The sequence below is a fragment of the Engystomops pustulosus genome, chromosome 6 (assembly GCF_040894005.1).
Source record: "Engystomops pustulosus chromosome 6, aEngPut4.maternal, whole genome shotgun sequence".
NCBI classification, from domain to species: Eukaryota; Metazoa; Chordata; class Amphibia; order Anura; family Leptodactylidae; genus Engystomops; species Engystomops pustulosus.
Genome location: NC_092416.1, coordinates 32,305,237 through 32,326,446, shown reverse-complemented (window position 1 = coordinate 32,326,446; position 21,210 = coordinate 32,305,237). Strand labels below are relative to the sequence as shown.

The 21,210-nt window shown below is 43.2% G+C and overlaps 1 protein-coding gene across 3 annotated transcripts in view; it reads right to left on the bottom strand.

Annotated features, from left to right (window-relative positions):
• Window positions 1–1,349: 1,349 nt before the first annotated feature.
• The window catches only part of ABCG4 (ATP binding cassette subfamily G member 4), a 45,748-nt gene continuing 25,887 nt past the window's right edge, over window positions 1,350–21,210 (bottom strand). Inside the window, exons 5-16 of one of the 3 annotated variants that reach the window (XR_011856414.1) lie at window positions 20,326–20,376; window positions 20,088–20,233; window positions 17,815–17,938; window positions 17,604–17,718; window positions 17,380–17,510; window positions 10,086–10,190; window positions 9,541–9,709; window positions 7,480–7,580; window positions 6,626–6,784; window positions 5,876–5,994; window positions 2,757–4,483; window positions 1,350–2,704 (exon numbers count right to left, since the gene is read on the bottom strand). Coding sequence is in view for 2 of the 3 variants with exons in the window: in XM_072155579.1 (XP_072011680.1) it covers window positions 4,258–4,483; window positions 5,876–5,994; window positions 6,626–6,784; window positions 7,480–7,580; window positions 9,541–9,709; window positions 10,086–10,190; window positions 17,380–17,510; window positions 17,604–17,718; window positions 17,815–17,938; window positions 20,088–20,233; window positions 20,326–20,376 (1,446 nt within the window). In the remaining variant the exon portion in view is untranslated. Of the gene's footprint in view, window positions 4,484–5,875; window positions 5,995–6,625; window positions 6,785–7,479; window positions 7,581–9,540; window positions 9,710–10,085; window positions 10,191–17,379; window positions 17,511–17,603; window positions 17,719–17,814; window positions 17,939–20,087; window positions 20,234–20,325; window positions 20,377–21,210 lie in introns of all 3 variants that reach the window. The other 2 variants (XM_072155580.1, XM_072155579.1) reach the window with 2 other exon arrangements.

Genomic DNA, 21,210 nt, shown 5'->3' with positions numbered 1-21,210 from the left:
AGTGCCTTTGAACGTGGCATGGTTGTTGGTGCCAGAAGGGCTGGTCTGAGTATTTCAGAAACTGCTGATCTACCGGGATTTTCACGCACAACCATCTCTAGGGTTTACAGAGAATGGTCCGAAAAAGAAAAAACATCCAGTGAGCGGCAGTTCTGTGGGCGGAAATGCCTTGTTGATGCCAGAGGTCAGAGGAGATTGGGCAGATTGGTTCAAGCTGATAGAACGGCAACAGTGACTCAAATCGTCACCCGTTACAACCAAGGTAGGCAGAAGAGCATCTCTGAACGCACAGTACGTCGAACTTTGAGGCAGATGGGCTACAGCAGCAGAAGACCACACCGGGTGCCACTCCTTTCAGCTAAGAACAGGAAACTGAGGCTACAATTTGCACAAGCTCATCGAAATTGGACAGTAGAAGATTGGAAAAACGTTGCCTGGTCTGATGAGTCTCGATTTCTGCTGCAACATTCGGATGGTAGGGTCAGAATTTGGCATCAACAACATGAAAGCATGGATCCATCCTGCCTTGTATCAACGGTTCAGGCTGGTGGTGGTGGTGTCATGGTGTGGGGAATATTTTCTTGGCACTCTTTGGGCAACGCAACGCCACAGCCTACCTGAGTATTGTTGCTGATCATGTCCATCCCTTTATGAGCACAATGTACCCTGTAACATCTGATGGCTACTTTCAGCAGGATAATGCGCCATGTCATAAAGCTGGAATCATCTCAGACTGGTTTCTTGAACATGACAATGAGGTCACTGTACTCAAATGGCCTCCACAGTCACCAGATCTCAATCCAATAGAGCATCTTTGGGATGTGGTGGAACGGGAGATTCGCATCATGGATGTGCAGCCGACAAATATGCGGCAACTGTGTGATGCCATCATGTCAATATGGACCAAAATCTCTGAGGAGCTTCCAGCACCTTGTTGAATCTATGCCACAAAGAATTGAGGCAGTTCTGAAGGCAAAAGGGGGTCCAACCCGTTACTACCATGGTGTACCTAATAAAGTGGCCTGTGAGTGTATATTGTAATGCAAATGCTGAGAGAGAGTAGAAAGGCATATGTGCAATGCAGCTGTAATGGGCTTCTGTAACCTGTCTTTAGTGAAAATGAAGTCCCGGATGACAGGTTCCCTTTAAAGGGAGCGGGTTTAGCTCCCAATGCCCTATTGAGTGGGCCATTACACATCTTCCACTGGATTATTTTTGGCTTCTTATGGGTCAACACTGTAGGATTATAGGGTGTACTTAATTGATATAACTATTACAACGTGAGTGCTTTGGCCAACACATTCGGAACTGTGCGAAAATAAAAACATCACTCCAAAAAGTAATTCATATATTGATATAGTTTCATTTAATATGTTAAAAGATACTTTTAAATCCTTCTTGAGCAGCAAAGAGGGCGAGTGCTCTCCTGAAAGCATTTCATTCGCCATGAAAGACGCATCCACAGGATGAGATCTCCGGAGTGCATCAGTGGATTGAATCTAGGGTAGATCCCAGGTTCTGTGCATTGTACGGCAGCACAATACGCTACAATCAGTCTACGTCAAACCATCGACGGTTTGCATCATCCGACTTTCTCCTTCACACAAAATTTCTCATTTCGGTCCCTTTATATCTTGCACCAATAACAGTTCTAGTTTTTTAAAAATGTTCTTCTTAAATCTAACATTGTGTGGAGGTATCACGTCCTACGTTGTCACTTACATCCTAGAACAGTGGAGGAGTAACCAGACAGTAAACACATTGCAAAAAAGAAAAGTATCCGCGTACATAAATCCAGATGCAATGGACACATTCGTATGGAAATGATTTGGCTTCTTTCTCCACGTCGAGGTCAATGGTGGTTAGAAATCTTAAACATGAACATGATCAGGATGTGTTACGAAGAAGTAATGATAGTATGTGGTCTTCAGAGATTGCCCTATTTATAGTAACGCGGAATAGCAGCTTCATTTTAAGGACCAATGTATTGGTTTGGTAAGAATCAAGAAGAACATGGGATGAGAACATTCATGGGGTGTTCCAGTATCAGTATCCGTAAAATGGACCATCAATATCTCTTGATGCCCCAGTTGAGGGGCTGCAGCATCTGTGCAATCTCTGCAGCCATCTGACTACTTGCAGACCAGTAGCAGTAGTGCAGCTTTGTGCCAATCTAATACCCTGTCCTATGTCCACTAAATATACAGAACGTGGTGAAGATAGATGGACCACAGCAAACATCGAGAGTCTGCTGTCCTGTGAGGGGTGCCAAAAGTTGGATACCCACCAATGGACTGCTCTAAGGATATGCTGATCATGTAAAACCCAAAGATGTGCTCAGTATTATTATGTCTTAAGGTGTCCATACCTGACAGCTATTCCTCTCAAACCCTCCAAAAAAAAAACAAAAAAAAAAAAAAACATCCACTATTGGCTTGGCGCGCCTTATAAATCGGAAGGGTAGAACAAGCCACTGCCAGGTCTCATCTATATCACCCGAAAACGAAAGATTGGACCTGTTGAAGTTCAACACGACCAATAATTTTGTTCCCCCCCCAACATGATCTCGCCATGTAGTCACCATACACATATGGGGCAGTACACCTGTTTGGCAACTTTTGCTCTTAATTTGTGTGGGCACCATTAATGCTCGCTAACTTTTCAACAAACTATGCATAAAACTGAAGCTTTATGAAGAGGAGACCTAGCTGCTGTGATTCACACTATGGAGTAAGTCACAGCAGCTAGGTCTCCACCCAGCACCATAGAGATGCAGAAATAGCTAGAAAAAGATGATATTACACAAGTTACACAATGACCAGCAACACCGTTATTCCTCAAACACTCATTTCTGCAAACTTTGTTGAAAGATGAGGTCAAATTAAAAAAAAAACGATAGTATATATTACACCAAAAATGACTATTGAATCATTGTCACCATTTATATTGCTTTAGGAATGGTCTTCTAACATACGTTGCCCGCGCTGTATAGGTTATATGGTTGCATTCTCATCTCATGAATATGTGTGGAGAGGGACATACACCAGAATATTGTAGAAAAATTCATGCATTTTTATGTAGACTTCAAAATAAAAAAAAATTGGCAGTATTGTAATAAAGGGTAATGTGGGAGAACTTGGCGAAGCAAAAAGGGATAATAATGTAGACGCCAATGTAAATGAAGGAAGATTTATCGTGTCCTAGTCCAATAGCTGCAATGTAGATCAAGGCGCAGGACCAAGATGATCTGAATTCTAAGTAAAAGAATTCATACACAATTTTACATGCAATAAAATTATACAATTGGGGACGTTCCAGTGTAACTTTAAAGAGTTTTCTTCAGTGTTTCAATGTAATCATTCCCTTAAGGCGAATATTACAAAGTACCGTATTTTTCGGACTATAAGGCGCACAAAAAATCCTTTGATTTTCTCTGAAATCAAAGGTGTGCCTTATAGTCCAGTGCGCCTTATATATGAACCGTACTTACATATAACAGCTGCCTTGAACTGTGCACAGGTCTGCCACCTGCTGGTCATTCATCCTTATAATCAGGTGCGCCTTATAATCCAAGACGTTTTAGCAGGCATCGAAATATACGGTATATCGGTGGCAATTAATAATGTGTAATTTATAACCCTTTGACCCTTGTTGTATAATAGAATAGATCTCCATGCTTTACCTTTGACAGACTTTACCCACAGCAGCCAATCAGAGAAGGCAGTGCGGCAGGGGGAGGGACTGAGCAGCAGCCTGAACCAATGAGGAGATAGGGGTGTGTCTCAAACTACATCCGACTCCCTGTAGGTCCTGTAGCTAATGCATAGTCACCGATCAAAGCTCTGCCGTAAAGGAGATGAGCTGCTAAATAATCGAGCTCCGAGGTAAATCATGTCAGGTAAGTATCTCTTTGTAGTTTACGGCCTTATATGTCAGTTCTGATCCGATGACTGGAGGGTCCCTTTAAATTTTACACCTCATGTTCTGATCATCAGTTGCCCTTTGAGAAACAACGTTTCTCGTGGAGGGATCTTACATGCTAAACATGCTCTTATTAGCAGAACATCTTTCCTTCACACCAAATGAACTGAACATGTATAATGTCATAGTACAAGTCTCAGCATGGTGGATGTAAACATCACACGGCGAAGGGGGAACCAACAAAATTTAGATGGGGAGAACTCATAGATGACTGTCCTTGTACCATATGTCGAGATTCAGAATAATTGTCCTGAAAGAAGTCTCCTTCTCCGGCATCTACCGTTCCGATTTCACGCGGTAGCGTAGCACGAGGTACGCTAGAAGGCGGAGTCCGATAAAGAAAACTCCCAGCACTAGAAAGTCAACATACAGTTTGGCATCCTCAACATCAAGCTCTTGTAAGACTTTATGAGGATCCTGGAATGTGCAGGGTTCTTCATTGCATTGTAATTTAGCACGGTCCATGCCATAGATAGTCAGGATAACTCCTTCAAACCCGTATCTGTAAAACACAAGGAAAACAGATTTATACATAATCTTAACCGGGAGATTGGATACTGGACTCTAAAAGTCAGGTATTTATTACAACAGTAAATCGTACACAGACCAGTGTTCACACTAAAGAGGGACAAGGAAAGCTGGGCGACACTAGAAGATACACAACACTGGGAGGCAAACACTATATACAGACAAGCTGAGTCAGACGTAACCGGGACAAAACCAAGATGACGGCAAAGGTACAGAATCAAATCACTAGAGAGAGGTAGAGTAACATAGCTGAGGTCGGATACAGAGAATAGCAAGACAATAACACTCCACAATAGGGAAAGGTATATGGAGACTAGTAGAACCAGAAAGGTGTAATGGGACTGGGCAGGTATATAAAGCAGTTCCTGGACACCGCCCCCAGCAGATGATAGGATCACTCCAGTAGCAGAGACTAAAGAGACACAGGGAAAGCTGGGGAACAGTAGAAGATACACAACACTGAGGGGCAAACAACAGATACAGACAGACAAGCGGAGTCGGACATAACCGGGTCAAAACCAAGATGACGGCAAAGGTACAGAATCGAATCACTAGAGAGAGGTAGAGTAACATAGCTGAGGTCGGATACAGAGAATAGCAAGACAATAAGACTCCACAATAGGGAAAGGTATAAGGAGACTAGTAGAACCAGAAAGGTGTAATGGAACTTGACAGGTATATAAAGGAGGTCCTGGACACCGCCTTCAGCAGATGACAGGATCACTCCAGTAGCAGAGACTAAAGAGACACAGGGAAAGCTGGGGAACACTAGAAGATACACAACACTGAGGGGCAAACAACAGATACAGACAGACAAGTGGAGTCGGACATAACCGGGTCAAAACCAAGGTGACGGCAAAGGTACAGAATCGAATCACTAGAGAGAGGTAGAGTAACGTAGCAGAGGTCGGATACAGAGAATAGCAAGACAATAATACTCTGCAATAGGGAAAGGTATAAGGAGACTAGTAGAACCAGCTGAGTCTGACTTAATCAATCCCAACATAGCAGCAACTTAGGCCACAGTTCAGACACAATGGAAATTAACGGCACCTAAGCCACACTCTACGGGGAATGGAGGACTTTGGCACGGATGTTACAGTACCATTTTAATAGCAGATTTTTACAACTAAAATCTGTACACGTATTGACGATTATGCTGTATATGTGTGTTTATGGTGTGCATATACTGTGTGTAATTATATGATATATATTATATGTGTGTGTGTAATTGATGTGTATATGCTGTATGTATAAATGTAAATGTAAGATTGCATAAATGTGTGTGTATATATGTGTGTGATTGTATAAACACGAGCGCATGTACAAAAATGTTTTTTTTTATGGAAAGGGGCCTCCATCCTACCTGACATATGAGATGTAGGAGCTCCACTGCAGGTACGTTGGAATGGTTTTAAAGCTGACAAAGAAGCCTGAGAATAGTAAGACCGGTATTGCCGTAACTGGGCCCACGAAGGTTGCAACCTTTAAAGCCAGAAAAAAAATTATTATGTTACCTTTAAGTGGTCATCTAAAAAGAGAAATGTATGATCTCCTTGAGTTCCATCAAATTGGTTGTACCAAGTTTTATTGTTATCCCCTATCCACCGCATAAGCAAGGACCCATAAGAACGGTGTCACAGTGTTCTCAATTATGAATAAAGCAGCACGTCAAGCACCTCCTTCACTCCTGCTGCTTCCGGCACTCTCAGAGACAGTGAATAAGAGTGCTAGAGACACCCGAGCGCTGTGCTCAGCACTCCATAAAACTGAATTGAGCATCAGAATACATGCCTGACCACTCGCTGTGAACTCAACCCTCATTCTCTTGATCAATTTGCATCCCAGTGGTCGGACCCCCACTAATCACAGTGTTATCTTCTATTGTATGGATATTCCATGTGTGATGAATGATAACAAAACAATGATTAGATAGAATACAGAGTTGACTAAGAGACTGGTAAAAAAGTGGTATAAATTTACCAAATGAAAATGCATTACTTTAATATTAGGAGAGCCTAGTCAAAAATTGTTATACCTAAATGCTGGATCCAGATGAATACACCATGAAATAGGGGAGAACAAGGCGTAGAATCAGGCAAGACGTGGACCTTACCTGTAAGGAGTTTGAGGCTGCGCCAATTAGAAGCCCCAATGATTGTGCAACAAGAGCAGTAGAAGTAGCCAGAGCAGAGAAGAGGAGGAATCGAGTAGCCTCCGGGGGCTGACTGGTCATCCAGTATACAATGCTGCAGTATGCTATAGGGCACACTACCTGCAAAATATCAAACCACAGGAATACAAGTAACAACTTATACATTAGAACTTAAAGGGGTTTGCCACGAGAGAAAGTTCTTAAATTTTAATAATCTAATATATAAAGCTGAGTGTGTGTGTATGCATGTGTATGTATAAATGTATGTATATTTGTGTGTGCATGTATGTATATATGTATGCGTGTATATGTATGTATGGTAGTATGTATGTCTGCTATAGGAATCTGCACCAATTGCACATCCGCTCCCTGTGACTCAGGGGACGTCATAGACACGATTTTGAGCTGAAATTATCACCCTAAGCTTTCCAAAATCCACTTATTACCAACCAAATAAAGGAGCCGTTGTCTGCTGTGGCTGTTAGAGGCTGAGCCATGATTGGTTGCTGTTCTGCCACAGGTCATTAATATGAGCTCTGAGCTGTGATGATATATGGGACAGTTTTTGGCAGAAATTGAGACAGAGGGGAGATTTATTATTGTTTTTGTATGGCTTTTTTTACGTAAATTCTCAAAAAAGTTGCATTGAGTTTTTTTTAGCAATTTATATTGCTTAAAACTGGCACTGGACTATTCCCACCACTGCACTTTTCTGGTGTGTATGTATGTATATATATATTTATATATTTTTTTTTTCATTGTGACAGGTTACAGCACATACTGATATTGGGTATAACAATATCTAGATACTTTACCTGGAAAGGAACATCCGCCATGGTCTTGGCTAGATAATACGCCTTCAGGCTGTACCAGTAGTTTAGATGTTCTCTGAGAAATACAGACATCTCCAGAGGAACTATGGGTGAAGAAGTAATAGAGTGGACGGTGAATAAGGAGACCTCAGAAGAAGACTCCAGAAAGATGGAATAATCATAAATGGGAGGATGATGGGGGGGGGGGGTGACAATGAAATTAAGAGGTGAATCAATGAGAATATATAAAGAAGAGTAAAAAAAAAAAAGATGGACAAAAAGCTTGTCATAGACACAAGAGAAAAGTCTTGAATTATGCCTTTCAGGATAGCCCTAGGCCAATCCATATGGCGCAGTGGGTCCACATCCTGGTGTTGGTTATACTGGGGCTGGTCGTGGTGGGACAAGGTCACATTACAAGTGTTGCTGTGGAGCCCAATGGTTTGCTTGTTATAGCAGTAGGAAGCCTTTGGGATGTATGTACCACCATACTTTCCTTACATTTCTTATACAGGCAGTCCCCGGGTCACGTACAACATTGGTTCTTTAGGTTTGTACATAAGTTGAATTTGTATGTAAGTGGGAACTGTATATTTTATAATTGTAGTTCCGGACAAAATTATTTTTGCCCCAGTGACAATTGGATTTTCAAAATTTTGTGCTGTTATGGGACCAAGAATTATCTGTAAATCTTCATTACAGACATCTTATAGCTGATCATTGCAGTCTGGGGCTCTAGTACAGCATCCCGAGAGCTTCACCAGAGGTCAAACAGGGCAGAGGGATCTGTCTGTAACTAGGGGTCATCTGTAAGTCGGGTGTCCTTTAAGTCTAGGACCCCCTGTACAGGCTTGTTTATGAGATATGCACAATATATACCCCAATAAAGCTCCCAGGTGTATACAATGAACATATCCATAGACAAATTCTGGCAGACAGATGCATTCTTTTTGTTTAAGGCTGCATATTATATGTTGTATACTGTGGCTGCTATATCTTTCCATCCTGCTCCCTCCTGCTAACAAAATAACAAAGAGGCCATTGGAGGATGGATGCATCTTTAATTTGGAGCTGTGACCCAGAAAGTTGTATTGATAGACTTTTTTCTAATGACTATGCCTAGCTTAAAGGGGGTTTTCTCACAAAGAACATTTATAACCAACCACAGGATTCACCATTGGTGAGGAGGACCCTATAGAAGGGAAGACACTTAAAGGGGTATTCCGGGAATATGACTGTCTGATACAAAAACCCATAATGCTATAGACAAATGAATATAACAAAACTCAATATCATCTGTCACAAAACAGAGCTTAAATAGTTTGATTTTATGATTCACAAAATTTTATGGGCTCTCTAAAGTAGGCGGATTTATCTCCAAGATGGCTCTACAAACTGGAAACTACAAGTCCCATGATCTTTTAGTTCTCAGTAACTCCTCCTCCCTCTTATGCTCTGCTCCCAGTGATGATGTAACAGACTGCCCTACTCTGTTACCATAGTAATGATGTGTAACTGCCATCACTGCACATTACCTCACGGTGATGACATCACCACAACACTGGCCATACTGGATGCACTGCTACCAACCAACTACAGCCAAACATAGTGGTGATCACATGATGGGCAGGTGCAGGACATGTGATGTGGACATGTGACCAGCGGCCATCTTCTGTCCTGTGTCTGCTCTGTGCGGAAGAAATTAACGGACTGATTAAAGGGCCAGTTTCATTTTAATTCTTCATTACAGTGTATGTCCGCAGCATTTTTCTGCTTAGGGGAGCAAAATTTGAAACAACAACTAATTAGCTTATATTTTAAGGATCCATTTGTATATCAATTATGCTGATTCCTGGAATACCCCTTTAAATGTATCTGGAACTTCTATAGAGTTGACCACTGTTACTTGTGCATGTTCTGCAGGAGAGGCGGGGTGATCCCTTTACTGGTGATTATGGGTGGGGGAGAGGGTTATAAATCTTCTTTGATCTTTAAAAAAAAACTCCTTTAAGATTTACATCTAAAATATATAAATAATTAATACTAAATAGTTGTTGCTCTTACAGGTCAACACAGTTGGCATAAGAGCTGCAAACATAAGAAAGAGCATGGAGAAGAACAGGAAGCCTGTGTTATTGAATACTTTGCTGGCATCGTCACCAATGTTCAGGTACAGCAGCCCGATCAGAACCCCGATACACAGGTGAGACATGAAACGGAGGTGAGTCAGGACCTGGGAGGGTGGGAAAGTACAAGTAACATCACATGTAATGCCCCCATACAGATAGAACATGTCGCCTGTAAGAAAAGCAGAACAGGCAGCATCATGTGATACAAACAGACAAGGAAAAAATCGAAAGAAAAGCTCATGACCAAGGGAGGTTCAAGACATACAAGTCAAATCCAAGAGTGAAAAAGGGAAGCTTTACAAATATACAAAGGACAATGGGAGCCTGGGACAGTAAAAATACTCACCCGAGTGACCAAGTACAAAAAGTCTTACCCCCATCTCGCAGTAGTTACTCTATTTCCCCCCTGCCTCAACCCAAGATGTCTGTCTCTCCCTACGAGCCCATTCATTTCATGTTGACTACCTCCTTTTAACCTACCGTATCTCTCAGGATCGATAGGAATGTGCGCTTGAACAGGATACAGAACTGGTTCATGGAGCTTGTCGCAAAAGTATGGCTTTCAATGTGTCCAGAGACATCCTGCTGAATAAAAAAGGAAAGAGACTGTATGAATTTAGGAAAATAAGAAGGACCTCATCAGGAAAAATCATCATAAATCCTTCAACTTTACTCTGCACACTAAGATTTATGTCAAGCTGCCAGATGCGTGGCTACCACCTCCTTCGAAGATCATACATTTTTTATGTAGAGGACGCAGTAAGTATACATGCATGTAAATAAGGCTATTGAGAAGTATGCAGCTGTATGGGTTACAGAGTTCTCCTTTTACACCTTTCCTACTACATTCAGAGACAATGTCACTGTCCATAATGGGAGCGATATCACTGTACACTATACAGCTGGTGTAAATATAATATAGAAGTATGCACCATACATAGAGCTGAGAAACTGTGTCTAGGTTGTCTTTATATACATATTTGCCTTACATACTTACTGCCTGTTAGAAAAGATGCATTATTCATGTGTTTCAAAAATACATATAGACTATTAAGGGGGAAAAACATATTGATTGACCTGTGCACAGCTGGTAACACAAAGCAGATCCAATACCACAAAATGCAGCTAAAATCCCAGCCCAAATTATGGCCACTTTTTCTCCTTTTGAAATATTTTTAGAATGTGCCTCCAAGAACAAGGGTTCTATCCCCTTTTCACTCTTAGTTTTATTGCAGCTAATTGGTAAGATCAAAAACAGTCGTTTTTGCTCATTAATGTAGATATTTTTGAACAAGACAAACTAAAATATCACATGATCATAAGTATTCAGACCCTTTGCTGTGAAACTCACATGCTGTCCATCTCCTTCTGATCCTCCTTGAGGTGGTTCTACTCTTGATTGGACTTTATTAGGAAATCTGTATATAAGATCTCCCAGCCCACAGTGCATGTCAGAGCACATGAGGTGGAAGGAACTGCCCAAGGAGCTCAAAGACAGAATTGTGGCAAGGAACAGATCTGGTCAAGGTTACAAAAGAATTTCTGCAGCACTCCAGGTTCCTAAGAGCACAGTGGCCTCTATAATCTTTAAATGAAAGAGGTTTGGGCGACCTCCACTCTTCCTCGACATGGCCATCAAGCCAAACTTTGCAGTTTGGACATGGGAGAAAGTTCCACAAAATGACCTATCGCTGCAGCCCTATACCAGTCAGGGCTTTATATCAGAGTCTGCTGACGGAAGCCTCTCCTTAGTGCAAGACATATGAAAGACGCAAAGTGTGCAAAAAACACATGAAGGACTCCCAGAAATAAGATTCTCTGGTCTGAGGAGACAAATATTGAACATTTTGGTGTTAATTCCAAGCAGTATATGTGGAGAAAACCAAGAAGTGCTCATCACCTGCCAAATATAATCCCAGCAATCCCAGAGTGCTTTGGACCTCAGACTGGGCTGAATGTTCACCTTCTAACAAGACAATGACCCTAAGCGCACAGCTAAAATAACAAAGCAGAGGCTTCAGAACATCTCTGTGACCATTCCTGACTGACCCAACCAGAGCCCGGACCTAAACCCAATTGAGCATCTCTGGAGAGACATGGCCTCCACCAATGTTCACCATCCAACCAACCTGAGGGAACTGGAGAGGATCTGCAAGGAAGAGGCAGGAGATCCCCAAATCTAGGGGTGAGAAACTTGTAGCATCTTCCCAAGAAGACTCCTGGCCGCACCAGCTCCAAAGCTGCTTCTACTCAACACTGAGCAAAGGGGCCGAATACTCATCACCAGGAGCCGAATACCTATCACCGGCGGCCGAATACTCATCACCAGGAGCCGAATACCTATCACCAGGAGCCGAATACCTATCACCGGCGGCCGAATACTCATCACCAGGAGCCGAATACCTATCACCAGGAGCCGAATACTTATCACCAGGAGCCGAATATTTATCACCGGGGGCTGAATACCTATCACCGGGGGCTGAATACCTATCACCGGGGGCTGAATACTTATCTCCAGGGGCTGAATACTTATCACCGGGGGCTGAATACTCATTACCGGGGGCTGAATACTTATCATCGGGGGCTAAATACCTATCACCAGGGGCTGAATACTTATCACCAGGGGCCGAATAATTATCACCGGGGGCTGAATACTTATCACCAGGGGCTGAATACTTATTACCAGGGGCTGAATACTCATCACCGGGGGCTGAATACTTATCTCCAGGGGCCGAATACTTATCACCAGAGGCTGGATACTTATCACCGGGGGCTGAATACTTATCACCAGAGGCTGAATACTTATCACCGGGGGCTGAATACTTATCACCAGGGGCCGAATACTCATCACCAGGGGCTGGATACTCATCACTGGGGGCTGAATACTTATCATTGGGGGCTGAATACTCATCACCAGGAGCCGAATACCTATCACCGGGGGCCGAATACTTATCACCAGGGACTGAATACTTATCACCGGGGGCTGAATACTTATCACCAGGGGCCGAATACTTATTACCAGGGGCTGAATACTTATCACCGGGGGCTGAATACTTATCTCCAGGGGCTGAATACTTATTACCAGGGGCTGAATACCTATCACCAGGGGCTGAATACCTATCACCAGGGGCCGAATACTTATCACCGGGGGCTGAATACTTATCACCGGGGGCTGAATACTTATCACCGGGGGCTGAATACTTATCACCGGGGGCTGAATACTTATCTCCAGGGGCTGAATACTTATCACCCGGGGCTGAATAGTTATCACCAGGGGCTGAGTACTTATCACCAGGGGCTGAATACTTATCAAGGGGGCTGAATACTTATCACCAGGGGCCGAATACTTATCAAGGGGGCTGAATACTTATCACCAGGGGCTGAATACTTATTACCAGGGGCTGAATACTCATCACCGGGGGCTGAATACTTATCTCCAGGGGCCGAATACTTATCACCAGAGGCTGGATACTTATCACCGGGGGCTAAATACTTATCACCGGGGGCTGAATACTTATCACCGGGGGCTGAATACTTATCACCGGGGGCTGAATACTTATCACCAGGGGCTGAATACTTATCACCGGGGGCTGAATACTTATCACCGGGGGCTGAATACTCATCACCAGGGGCCGAATACTTATCAAGGGGGCTGAATACTTATCACCAGGGGCTGAATACTTATTACCAGGGGCTGAATACTCATCACCGGGGGCTGAATACTTATCTCCAGGGGCCGAATACTTATCACCAGAGGCTGGATACTTATCACCGGGGGCTGAATACTTATCACCAGAGGCTGAATACTTATCACCGGGGGCTGAATACTCATCACCAGGGGCCGAATACTCATCACCAGGGGCTGGATACTCATCACTGGTGGCTGAATACTTATCATTGGGGGCTGAATACTCATCACCAGGAGCCGAATACCTATCACCGGGGGCCGAATACTTATCACCAGGGACTGAATACTTATCACCGGGGGCTGAATACTTATCACCAGGGGCCGAATACTTATTACCAGGGGCTGAATACTTATCACCGGGGGCTGAATACTTATCACCGGCGGCTGAATACTCATCACCGGGGGCTGAATACTCATCACCAGGGGCTGAATACTTATCACCGGGGGCTGAATACCTATCACCAGGGGCCGAATACTTATCACCGGGGGCTGAATACCTATCACCGGGGGCTGAATACTTATCACCGGGGGCTGAATACTTATCACCGGGGGCTGAATACTTATCACCGGGGGCTGAATACTTATCTCCAGGGGCTGAATACTTATCACCCGGGGCTGAATAGTTATCACCAGGGGCTGAGTACTTATCACCAGGGGCTGAATACTTATCTCCAGGGGCTGAATACTTATCAAGGGGGCTGAATACTTATCACCGGGGGCTGAATACTTATCACCGGGGGCTAAATACTTATCAAGGGGGCTGAATACTTATCACCGGGGGCTGAATACTTATCACCGGGGGCTGAATACTTATCACCAGGGGCTGAATACTTATCACCGGGGGCTGAATACTTATCACCGGGGGCTGAATACTCATCACCGGGGGCTGAATACTTATCAAGGGGGCTGAATACTTATCACCGGGGGCTGAATACTTATCACCGGGGGCTGAATACTTATCACCAGGGGCTGAATACTTATCACCGGGGGCTGAATACTTATCACCGGGGGCTGAATACTTATCACCGGGGGCTGAATACTCATCACCGGGGGCTGAATACTTATCACCGGGGGCTGAATACTCATCACCGGGTCATATTTTAGTTTTTCTTGTTCAATAAATTAGCAAAAATATCTACATTTCTGTTTTTTTCTGTCAAAATCGGGGGCAGAGTGCACATTAATGAGCAAAAAAAAATAATATTTTGATCTCACCAATCGGCTGCAATGAAACATCGGCTGCAGGTAATATCCCCAAATATACATAAATATGCAATATGACCAACTATGGATTGATACCTAAACAATAATTTCTGTAGAATGTGTAGCATTCTCCAAGTGTGGCCGAGTGAGTGATTTATCAGACAGGTAGTAAGGAGGGAGCTGCTGAGGTCAAATCGCTCAATTTCCCATAACTGCAGCAGAAGACATGTAACCAGGGAGCGCTGCAGGCAAGGAGGGAACGCTCCCATCAATCTCAATAACCAAGGACCCGAAGATGGTAATAATCCACCAAATATCCTGCTGCAGTTAAGAAATCTTCATTCTAGAGGCGAGCGAGAGATTTCAGAGAAAGCGACACATAATAAATTCTACTCTATTTTTGGCGCATCCTCCTGTGTGATGAGAACACGGGTCATGTCTGCAATTTGCATCACGGAGAGGATGCAGCTGAATACATCTCATGTTGTTCCCTCTAAGGCCTGTGTCATCAGCGCTTACAGCAGTTCAGGGGATGGAGGCTTCTAAGGACACAATAGGCTGGTATATTACTGGCGGACACGAGACTGGACTGGTAGATATATTCTTATTTATGGGTTATTACAGCTTAGGCCACATTTCACCTCACATAAAGAAAGAAGCCATGCATAGCCACCTATATGTAGGGCTTTTTCTTAAAGGAAACCCATCATCTGGTTCCTACTGCCCCAACTATAGGCAGGATGAACTATGAAGTATGTTGCACTTTAAAGGGAACCTGTCACCAGGAGCCCTTTTTCTGTCTCCACCTTTTCCCCATAGAGAATAGTGTGCACATTGCCAAAGTGTTTTGATAATAAAATTGGCTTTTTCAGATAAAAAGAAAAGTTAGTTGAAAGTTTACCTTTCTCTCTGCAGAGCAGTGTCCCGTGGAAGTGGTCAGTGAGAAGCCCCACTCACAAAAAACCGCTCTGCATGTGTCTATTTCAAATAAACGAAAAAACGCCCATCTCGGTATTTGAAATAGACGCATCACGAAGCGGTTTCCCGGGAGTGGGAGGGTTACGGCTTCTCACTGGCCACTCCCATGGGACACAGGACTCTGTTCTGCAGAGAGAAAGGTAAACTTTTATCTAACTTTTCCTTTTTATCTGAAAAAGCAAATTTTATTATAAAAACACTTTGTTCACACTATTTTCTATGGGGACATGGGGGGGAGCCAAAAAAATGGCTCCTGATGACAGGTTCCTTTTAATCTTTCAGCAGAGTACTGTTTTCAGGGGTGCTGTCTGTGTGGCACTTCATTTTAGGGAGATATGTATAGTTTTGACACCATTATTTCTGAAGTACAATATTTGGGGACATTACAAAACACACCAGGTACAGTTACAGTGTATGGGGCAAAAAATACAATATGGGAATTTAGAGGGAGTTTGTCTAATTTTGGAGAAAAGATATAAGCAGACTAAATAGGATGTCTGAATATAATATTCTAGTCATGGGTGGAAGACCTCATGGTGGTCTGGGTCAGGTGGAAATTACCCAAAATAATTAACCTCAAACAGAGACAATGGGGGTCATTTACTAAGGGCCCGATTCGCGTTTTCCTGACGTGTTACCCGAATATTTCCGATTTGCGACGATTTTCCCTGTATTGCCCCGGGATTTTGGCGCACGCGATCGGATTGTGGCGCATCGGCACTTTCATGCACGCGACGGAAATCGGGGGGCGTGGCCGAACGAAAACCCGACGGATTCGGAAAAATCGCCACATTTAAAAAACAAAAAGTGTCGCGGAGCTTGCACTTACCTTCACCAGGAATAGGCCGGTGTACTTGAGTGCATTTCAGCGGACTTCAGCGCAGCAGTGCCACCTGGTGGACGTCGGAGGAACTGCCTTAGTGAATCCCGGCCGGACCCGAATCTACCACAGAGAACGCGCCGCTGGATCGCGAATGGACCGGGTAAGTAAATCTGCCCCAATGTCACATATAATCTAAGGATTTTACTTGCACTGCTATTTACCAGTATATGATCACTGTAATGTTTTCTTTGTTTAGTAAGTTTTGCTCAGTCACAATAAGGAAGATTGAGATTCGTTGTGGCACAGTATTTTTACTTGTTATAGGGTCTTCAAGGGCATTTGTGTGTGGAAATTTACTATTTGCTTTTATGATTGTGAACCAAACATACATTGAGAATGCTACAGCTACACTGATGCAGAAACATATCTTGTTTAATCACTGAACTTAGTGTTTTGTTGAAAAAACAATTATAAAATTATGATAATGAGGCTCTGCCACTCCTGTATCTTCCCCGGCACTTCTCCTTACCCTAATTATGTACTGCTTCAGCTTTGTCCTGCCCAGCATAAGCCAAGATTATGTCATAACTGTGTTGTCCCTGACAGGCAGAAGTAATCAGTCGCTTCTGTGTTTGAGTCTTCCAGCTCAGGTTGATTAGTCCTGTCTGGACAGTTCAGGCAGCTCCTGTGTATGTGGAAGTGTATGTCTTTATGTATGACAGCCAAGGCACCCAGCTTTGATTAGATTGTGAGCCCATGGGGACAGGGGCCGATTTGGCAAGCTCTGGAGAGCGGTGCGTAATCTGTGTGTGCTATATAAAAAATGAATTATTATTTATTCCCAAGGTCCTGAATTTTATAATTGTTTTATTGAACAAAACCACTCAGTTCAGTACAGGGATTAAACAAGATAAGTTTCTGCATCAGTGTAGCTACAGCATTCTCTAGGTATGTTTGCTTCATAATGCATAAAACCAAATGGAAGATTTCCTTTAAATTGTCCATAAATTGTGTACATAACATACAGGTATCAAGCAAAGAAGGAATCCTTAATACAAACCTTCTTGATCATAAGTACTTACCAAGGGGCAGAGGTCTAGCTCTTGTATAGTTGTCTTGCTTTTTTCCCTACTAATAGGGCACAATCCATCCTCCACTGCTCGGAATAATACTGGGTTCAGGTCTCCATACTCCCCCGATGCTATTTCAATAACTATGTTGGCAGAACATAAATATAGGTCACAGGAGACCCCAAAAACAGGAAGAAACAGCATAAATTTATTGATTTATAAAATATAAAACTTACTGAAATCTGCGGGATTGTGGTATGTGGGGCAGTGTAATCCTAGGCTCTTCAGATATGGAATTAGATGAGTTACAGACCCTCGATATATGCACTGACCCTGACTGAGAATATAAAGCTGAAAACAGAGGAACGAAGAATATATTTTCCATTTCTACATATGGTATATAAAAGTATAATGCATAAGACGCAGCGCACAGAGAACCAGACAGACCTTGTCAAACATTTCAAAAAGTTTTGCGCTGGGTTGGTGTATGGTACAGATGATTGTGCGGCCGCCTTGAGCCAGGGAGTTCAGCAGCGAGACCACCTGGAAACAAGAAGCGCTGTCTAAACCACTGCGAAAGATGAGAGAGAAGTGAGGAACACATTTCCATGTATTCATTCATTTTTTATGATATTTAGACAACTACAACATGTAAACTCTTAATGAACATATTAGCAAGCTACAGAGTCTTTTCTCAACATCTAGACATGTCTTAAAGGAAATCTACCTCGGGAATCTACTTTTGGAAAGATTACCCATGGTAGATTCCCCGTCCCAGCAGCAGATGCATCCGCTGTGCACTAACTCTTGGATGCAGCTGCTGCAGAATTAAAGTTTAATCCTTAAATATGCAATTTAAAGGATATCTACCACCAGGATGAAGGATTGTAAACCAAGCACACTGAAATACTGGTGTGTGCCCCCTCTGGCAGGTTCTGCTCTTCTTTTGGCTTTTTATGGCCTGGTTTTTACAAGAAAAAGCTTTTTAAAATTATGAAAATGAATCTGAGGCGCTCAAGGCTCCATAGGTGTTAATGAAGCCCAGAGCCCCTCAGGCTAATTTGCATCATTTTAAAAGCCTTTTTTGTAAAAGGCAGGGCATAAGAAGCTAAAAGAAGAGCAGATCTTGCCAGAGGGGACATACACCAGTAGGTCAGTGTTCTTGGTTTACAATCTTCTATCATGGTGGTGGATTTCCTTTAAGAGTTTACTTGGGGCATAGATTAGCCTCAGACAGCTATGGTGGTGAAGGCTAGACCACATCCCCAGTAGCCACCACAGATCCGACTCTATGTGCTCTGGCCAGTTCTTCTGGTCCGTCTCCGGCAGCAAATGAGCTCTGCGAAAGTGCAGTAGCTTCTGTTCTACTGCTGGCACATGAATGGGAGCTACTGCGCAAGCGCAGAGCTCCCCAGCTACTGGTGCACCACTGCTTGGGCAGAGCTCGATTGATGCCGGAGACACACTAGAAGAACAGGCCGGAGTGGGTAGAGGTGAGTCTGTAGTGGTTACTGGGGGCGTGGAGTAGCCTTTGCCCCCAGAGCTGTCTGGGGCTCCACACCCCAAGTTTTAACAAGAAAAAGCCTTTTTAAATAATGAAAATGAGCTTGAGAGGCTCCAGGCTCCATAGGTGTTAATAGCACCTGGAGCCCCTCAGGCTAATTTGCATAATGGTTAAATCTTTTTTTACTTAAAAACAAAGGCATTGTAGGCTTAAAGAACAGTGGATCCTGCCAAAGGGGGCACACACCAGTGTGTCATTGTGCTTGGTTTACAATCCCTCATCCTGGTAGTAGATCTTTTAAGGAGTAATCTAGCTAAAAAGTCCTTTTACATTAACAAAAAACATCTAAATTCCTCCTTGGTAGTCCGCTACCACTACTACCGTAATTTCCAGAACCCATAATGCAATGGGTTAACCCCAGAGGTACCAGTCATTTCCTGGAAGTCTCTCACAGAGTAATGTACTGTAAGCAAAAATGTGATATATGTTTTCTCTACATTGTGGTGTAAGGGGGTTCTCATGATGAATATTTCTTACCTTTATGTGTTGTGTTTGAGAAACAAAGCAGCGTCTCAAATGATAGATGGAACCAGGAGCTAGAAATACATTTTTGGGTAGTTTTACCCTCTAAGCACTTTTGTTTTGGGTGATATCCAAGAACACAAAAGCTGCGTAGTTAAATTAGCAGTGAGACCTACATCTCAATGCTCAAGACACCAACAAAATGGAAAGAAGGAACGAATAAATGTATTTACAGACTGCCCTAGTTCTGCGCCAATCTGCAAAGATCCCCATAGCAATTATACAAAAACTCTGGTAGTGTAGATTTCATACTATGCAATATATGAGTGATGGCGAACATTTATGAGTGCCCAACCTACAAAAAAAACCTGATTTTATGTCGCTAAGTGCCAACATGATAATTTTAGCAGTAACCTATTGATCCCTGCCGTATCAGAAGTTTCAATCATATTGGTGTCCTAAGGACACCTATACAGTAGAAAGAAGATGGAGAAATTTGGATTATAGCTTCCTTCCAGGGTCCCCTGAAGGGGAAGAATCAGGGGACACAGAGCAGGAGCTCTGGGTCCCCTGGGTGTGCTGGGCTGAAGTCCTGGGTGCCCACATAAAGGGCTCTGAGTGCCACCTCTGGCACCCGTGCCATAGGTTTGCCACCACTGCAATATATATGTTATATGAAGTAAAGTTTTTTTACCTAGTAGGTTCATCAAAGAACATGACTGGTGGGTTATTGACTAGTTCCAGAGCTATAGCTAAACGCTTTCGCTGCCCACCAGAGAGGCACAGCGTACGGGTTCCGGCACATTCGAGGAGACCCAGTGCCGTCAGGATCTCGTGGACCTGTAAAATCAAACAAATTCCGCAACATGGGTCTTTCCAAAAACTGAAGACTGATGGAGCTTATTGAACATTAGATGCTCGAGAATACTCACCAGTTTTCTCTTTACGTCCATCTTCTCATTGAGCTTGAGGTTGGCAGAAACCTAAGGGGAAGAGAGTAAATATCAGTGTAGTACTAACCACCTTACCTAAATGTATCATAGACAGGGTGGCTCCAGGTTTCAGTAGGCCCCTTGGCGACAGAGCCTCTCAGTAGGTCCCTTTGAAGTGAACTCTTGAGGTGGCATTAAAAGTTCAGAAACTAAAACATTCTCCTGTTCCCTGAAATATCATCCACTTTTATATAAGCCCCCCTCACATTCTATGGATTAATTAGATACAGCCCCCATTATCCCCATGGATTCCTTACATACACTCTTATGTGCCCCCCCCAGTAGTAGGTCTGGGCCCCACACCACTTGCCCAGGTATGCCCAGTGCTGTTGCCAGCCCTGATCGTAGAATTCGGACTGATGTGATGTGATGTGTGGTTTGTTTTCTAATGAATGTAGCTCAACTACACAACCATAAACAAGAGTGGTCCTATTCCTGGACTTTCTGGGGCACCGGTGTCAAGTTCTTTACTATACAACCAAAAGGAAATGTCCCAGTGTGGCTCTCAAGTGGTCTTTGGTTACCCACATCTATCGACCCTAAAATTCTGAAACATGACCATATGCACACCACGTCTGGAAGCTGTCCAGCCTAAGGTCCTTCGAAACAGAACTGACCTGGTGCAAAAATACTCAACATTTGCTGTGACCATATTCTGCGTTCTGGCATGTGGAAGCGAAGAAAACAACATGGAAAAATATTTTGGGGAATTATTTTTGTTGATCCGTTCTGGTCTTTGCAAAATTTTTGAATTTGAGTAATTTAGGGATTCGGCTTCGGTTCTGATGAATTTTGATTTAGTTTTGTTTTATTCTTGGTATGCTG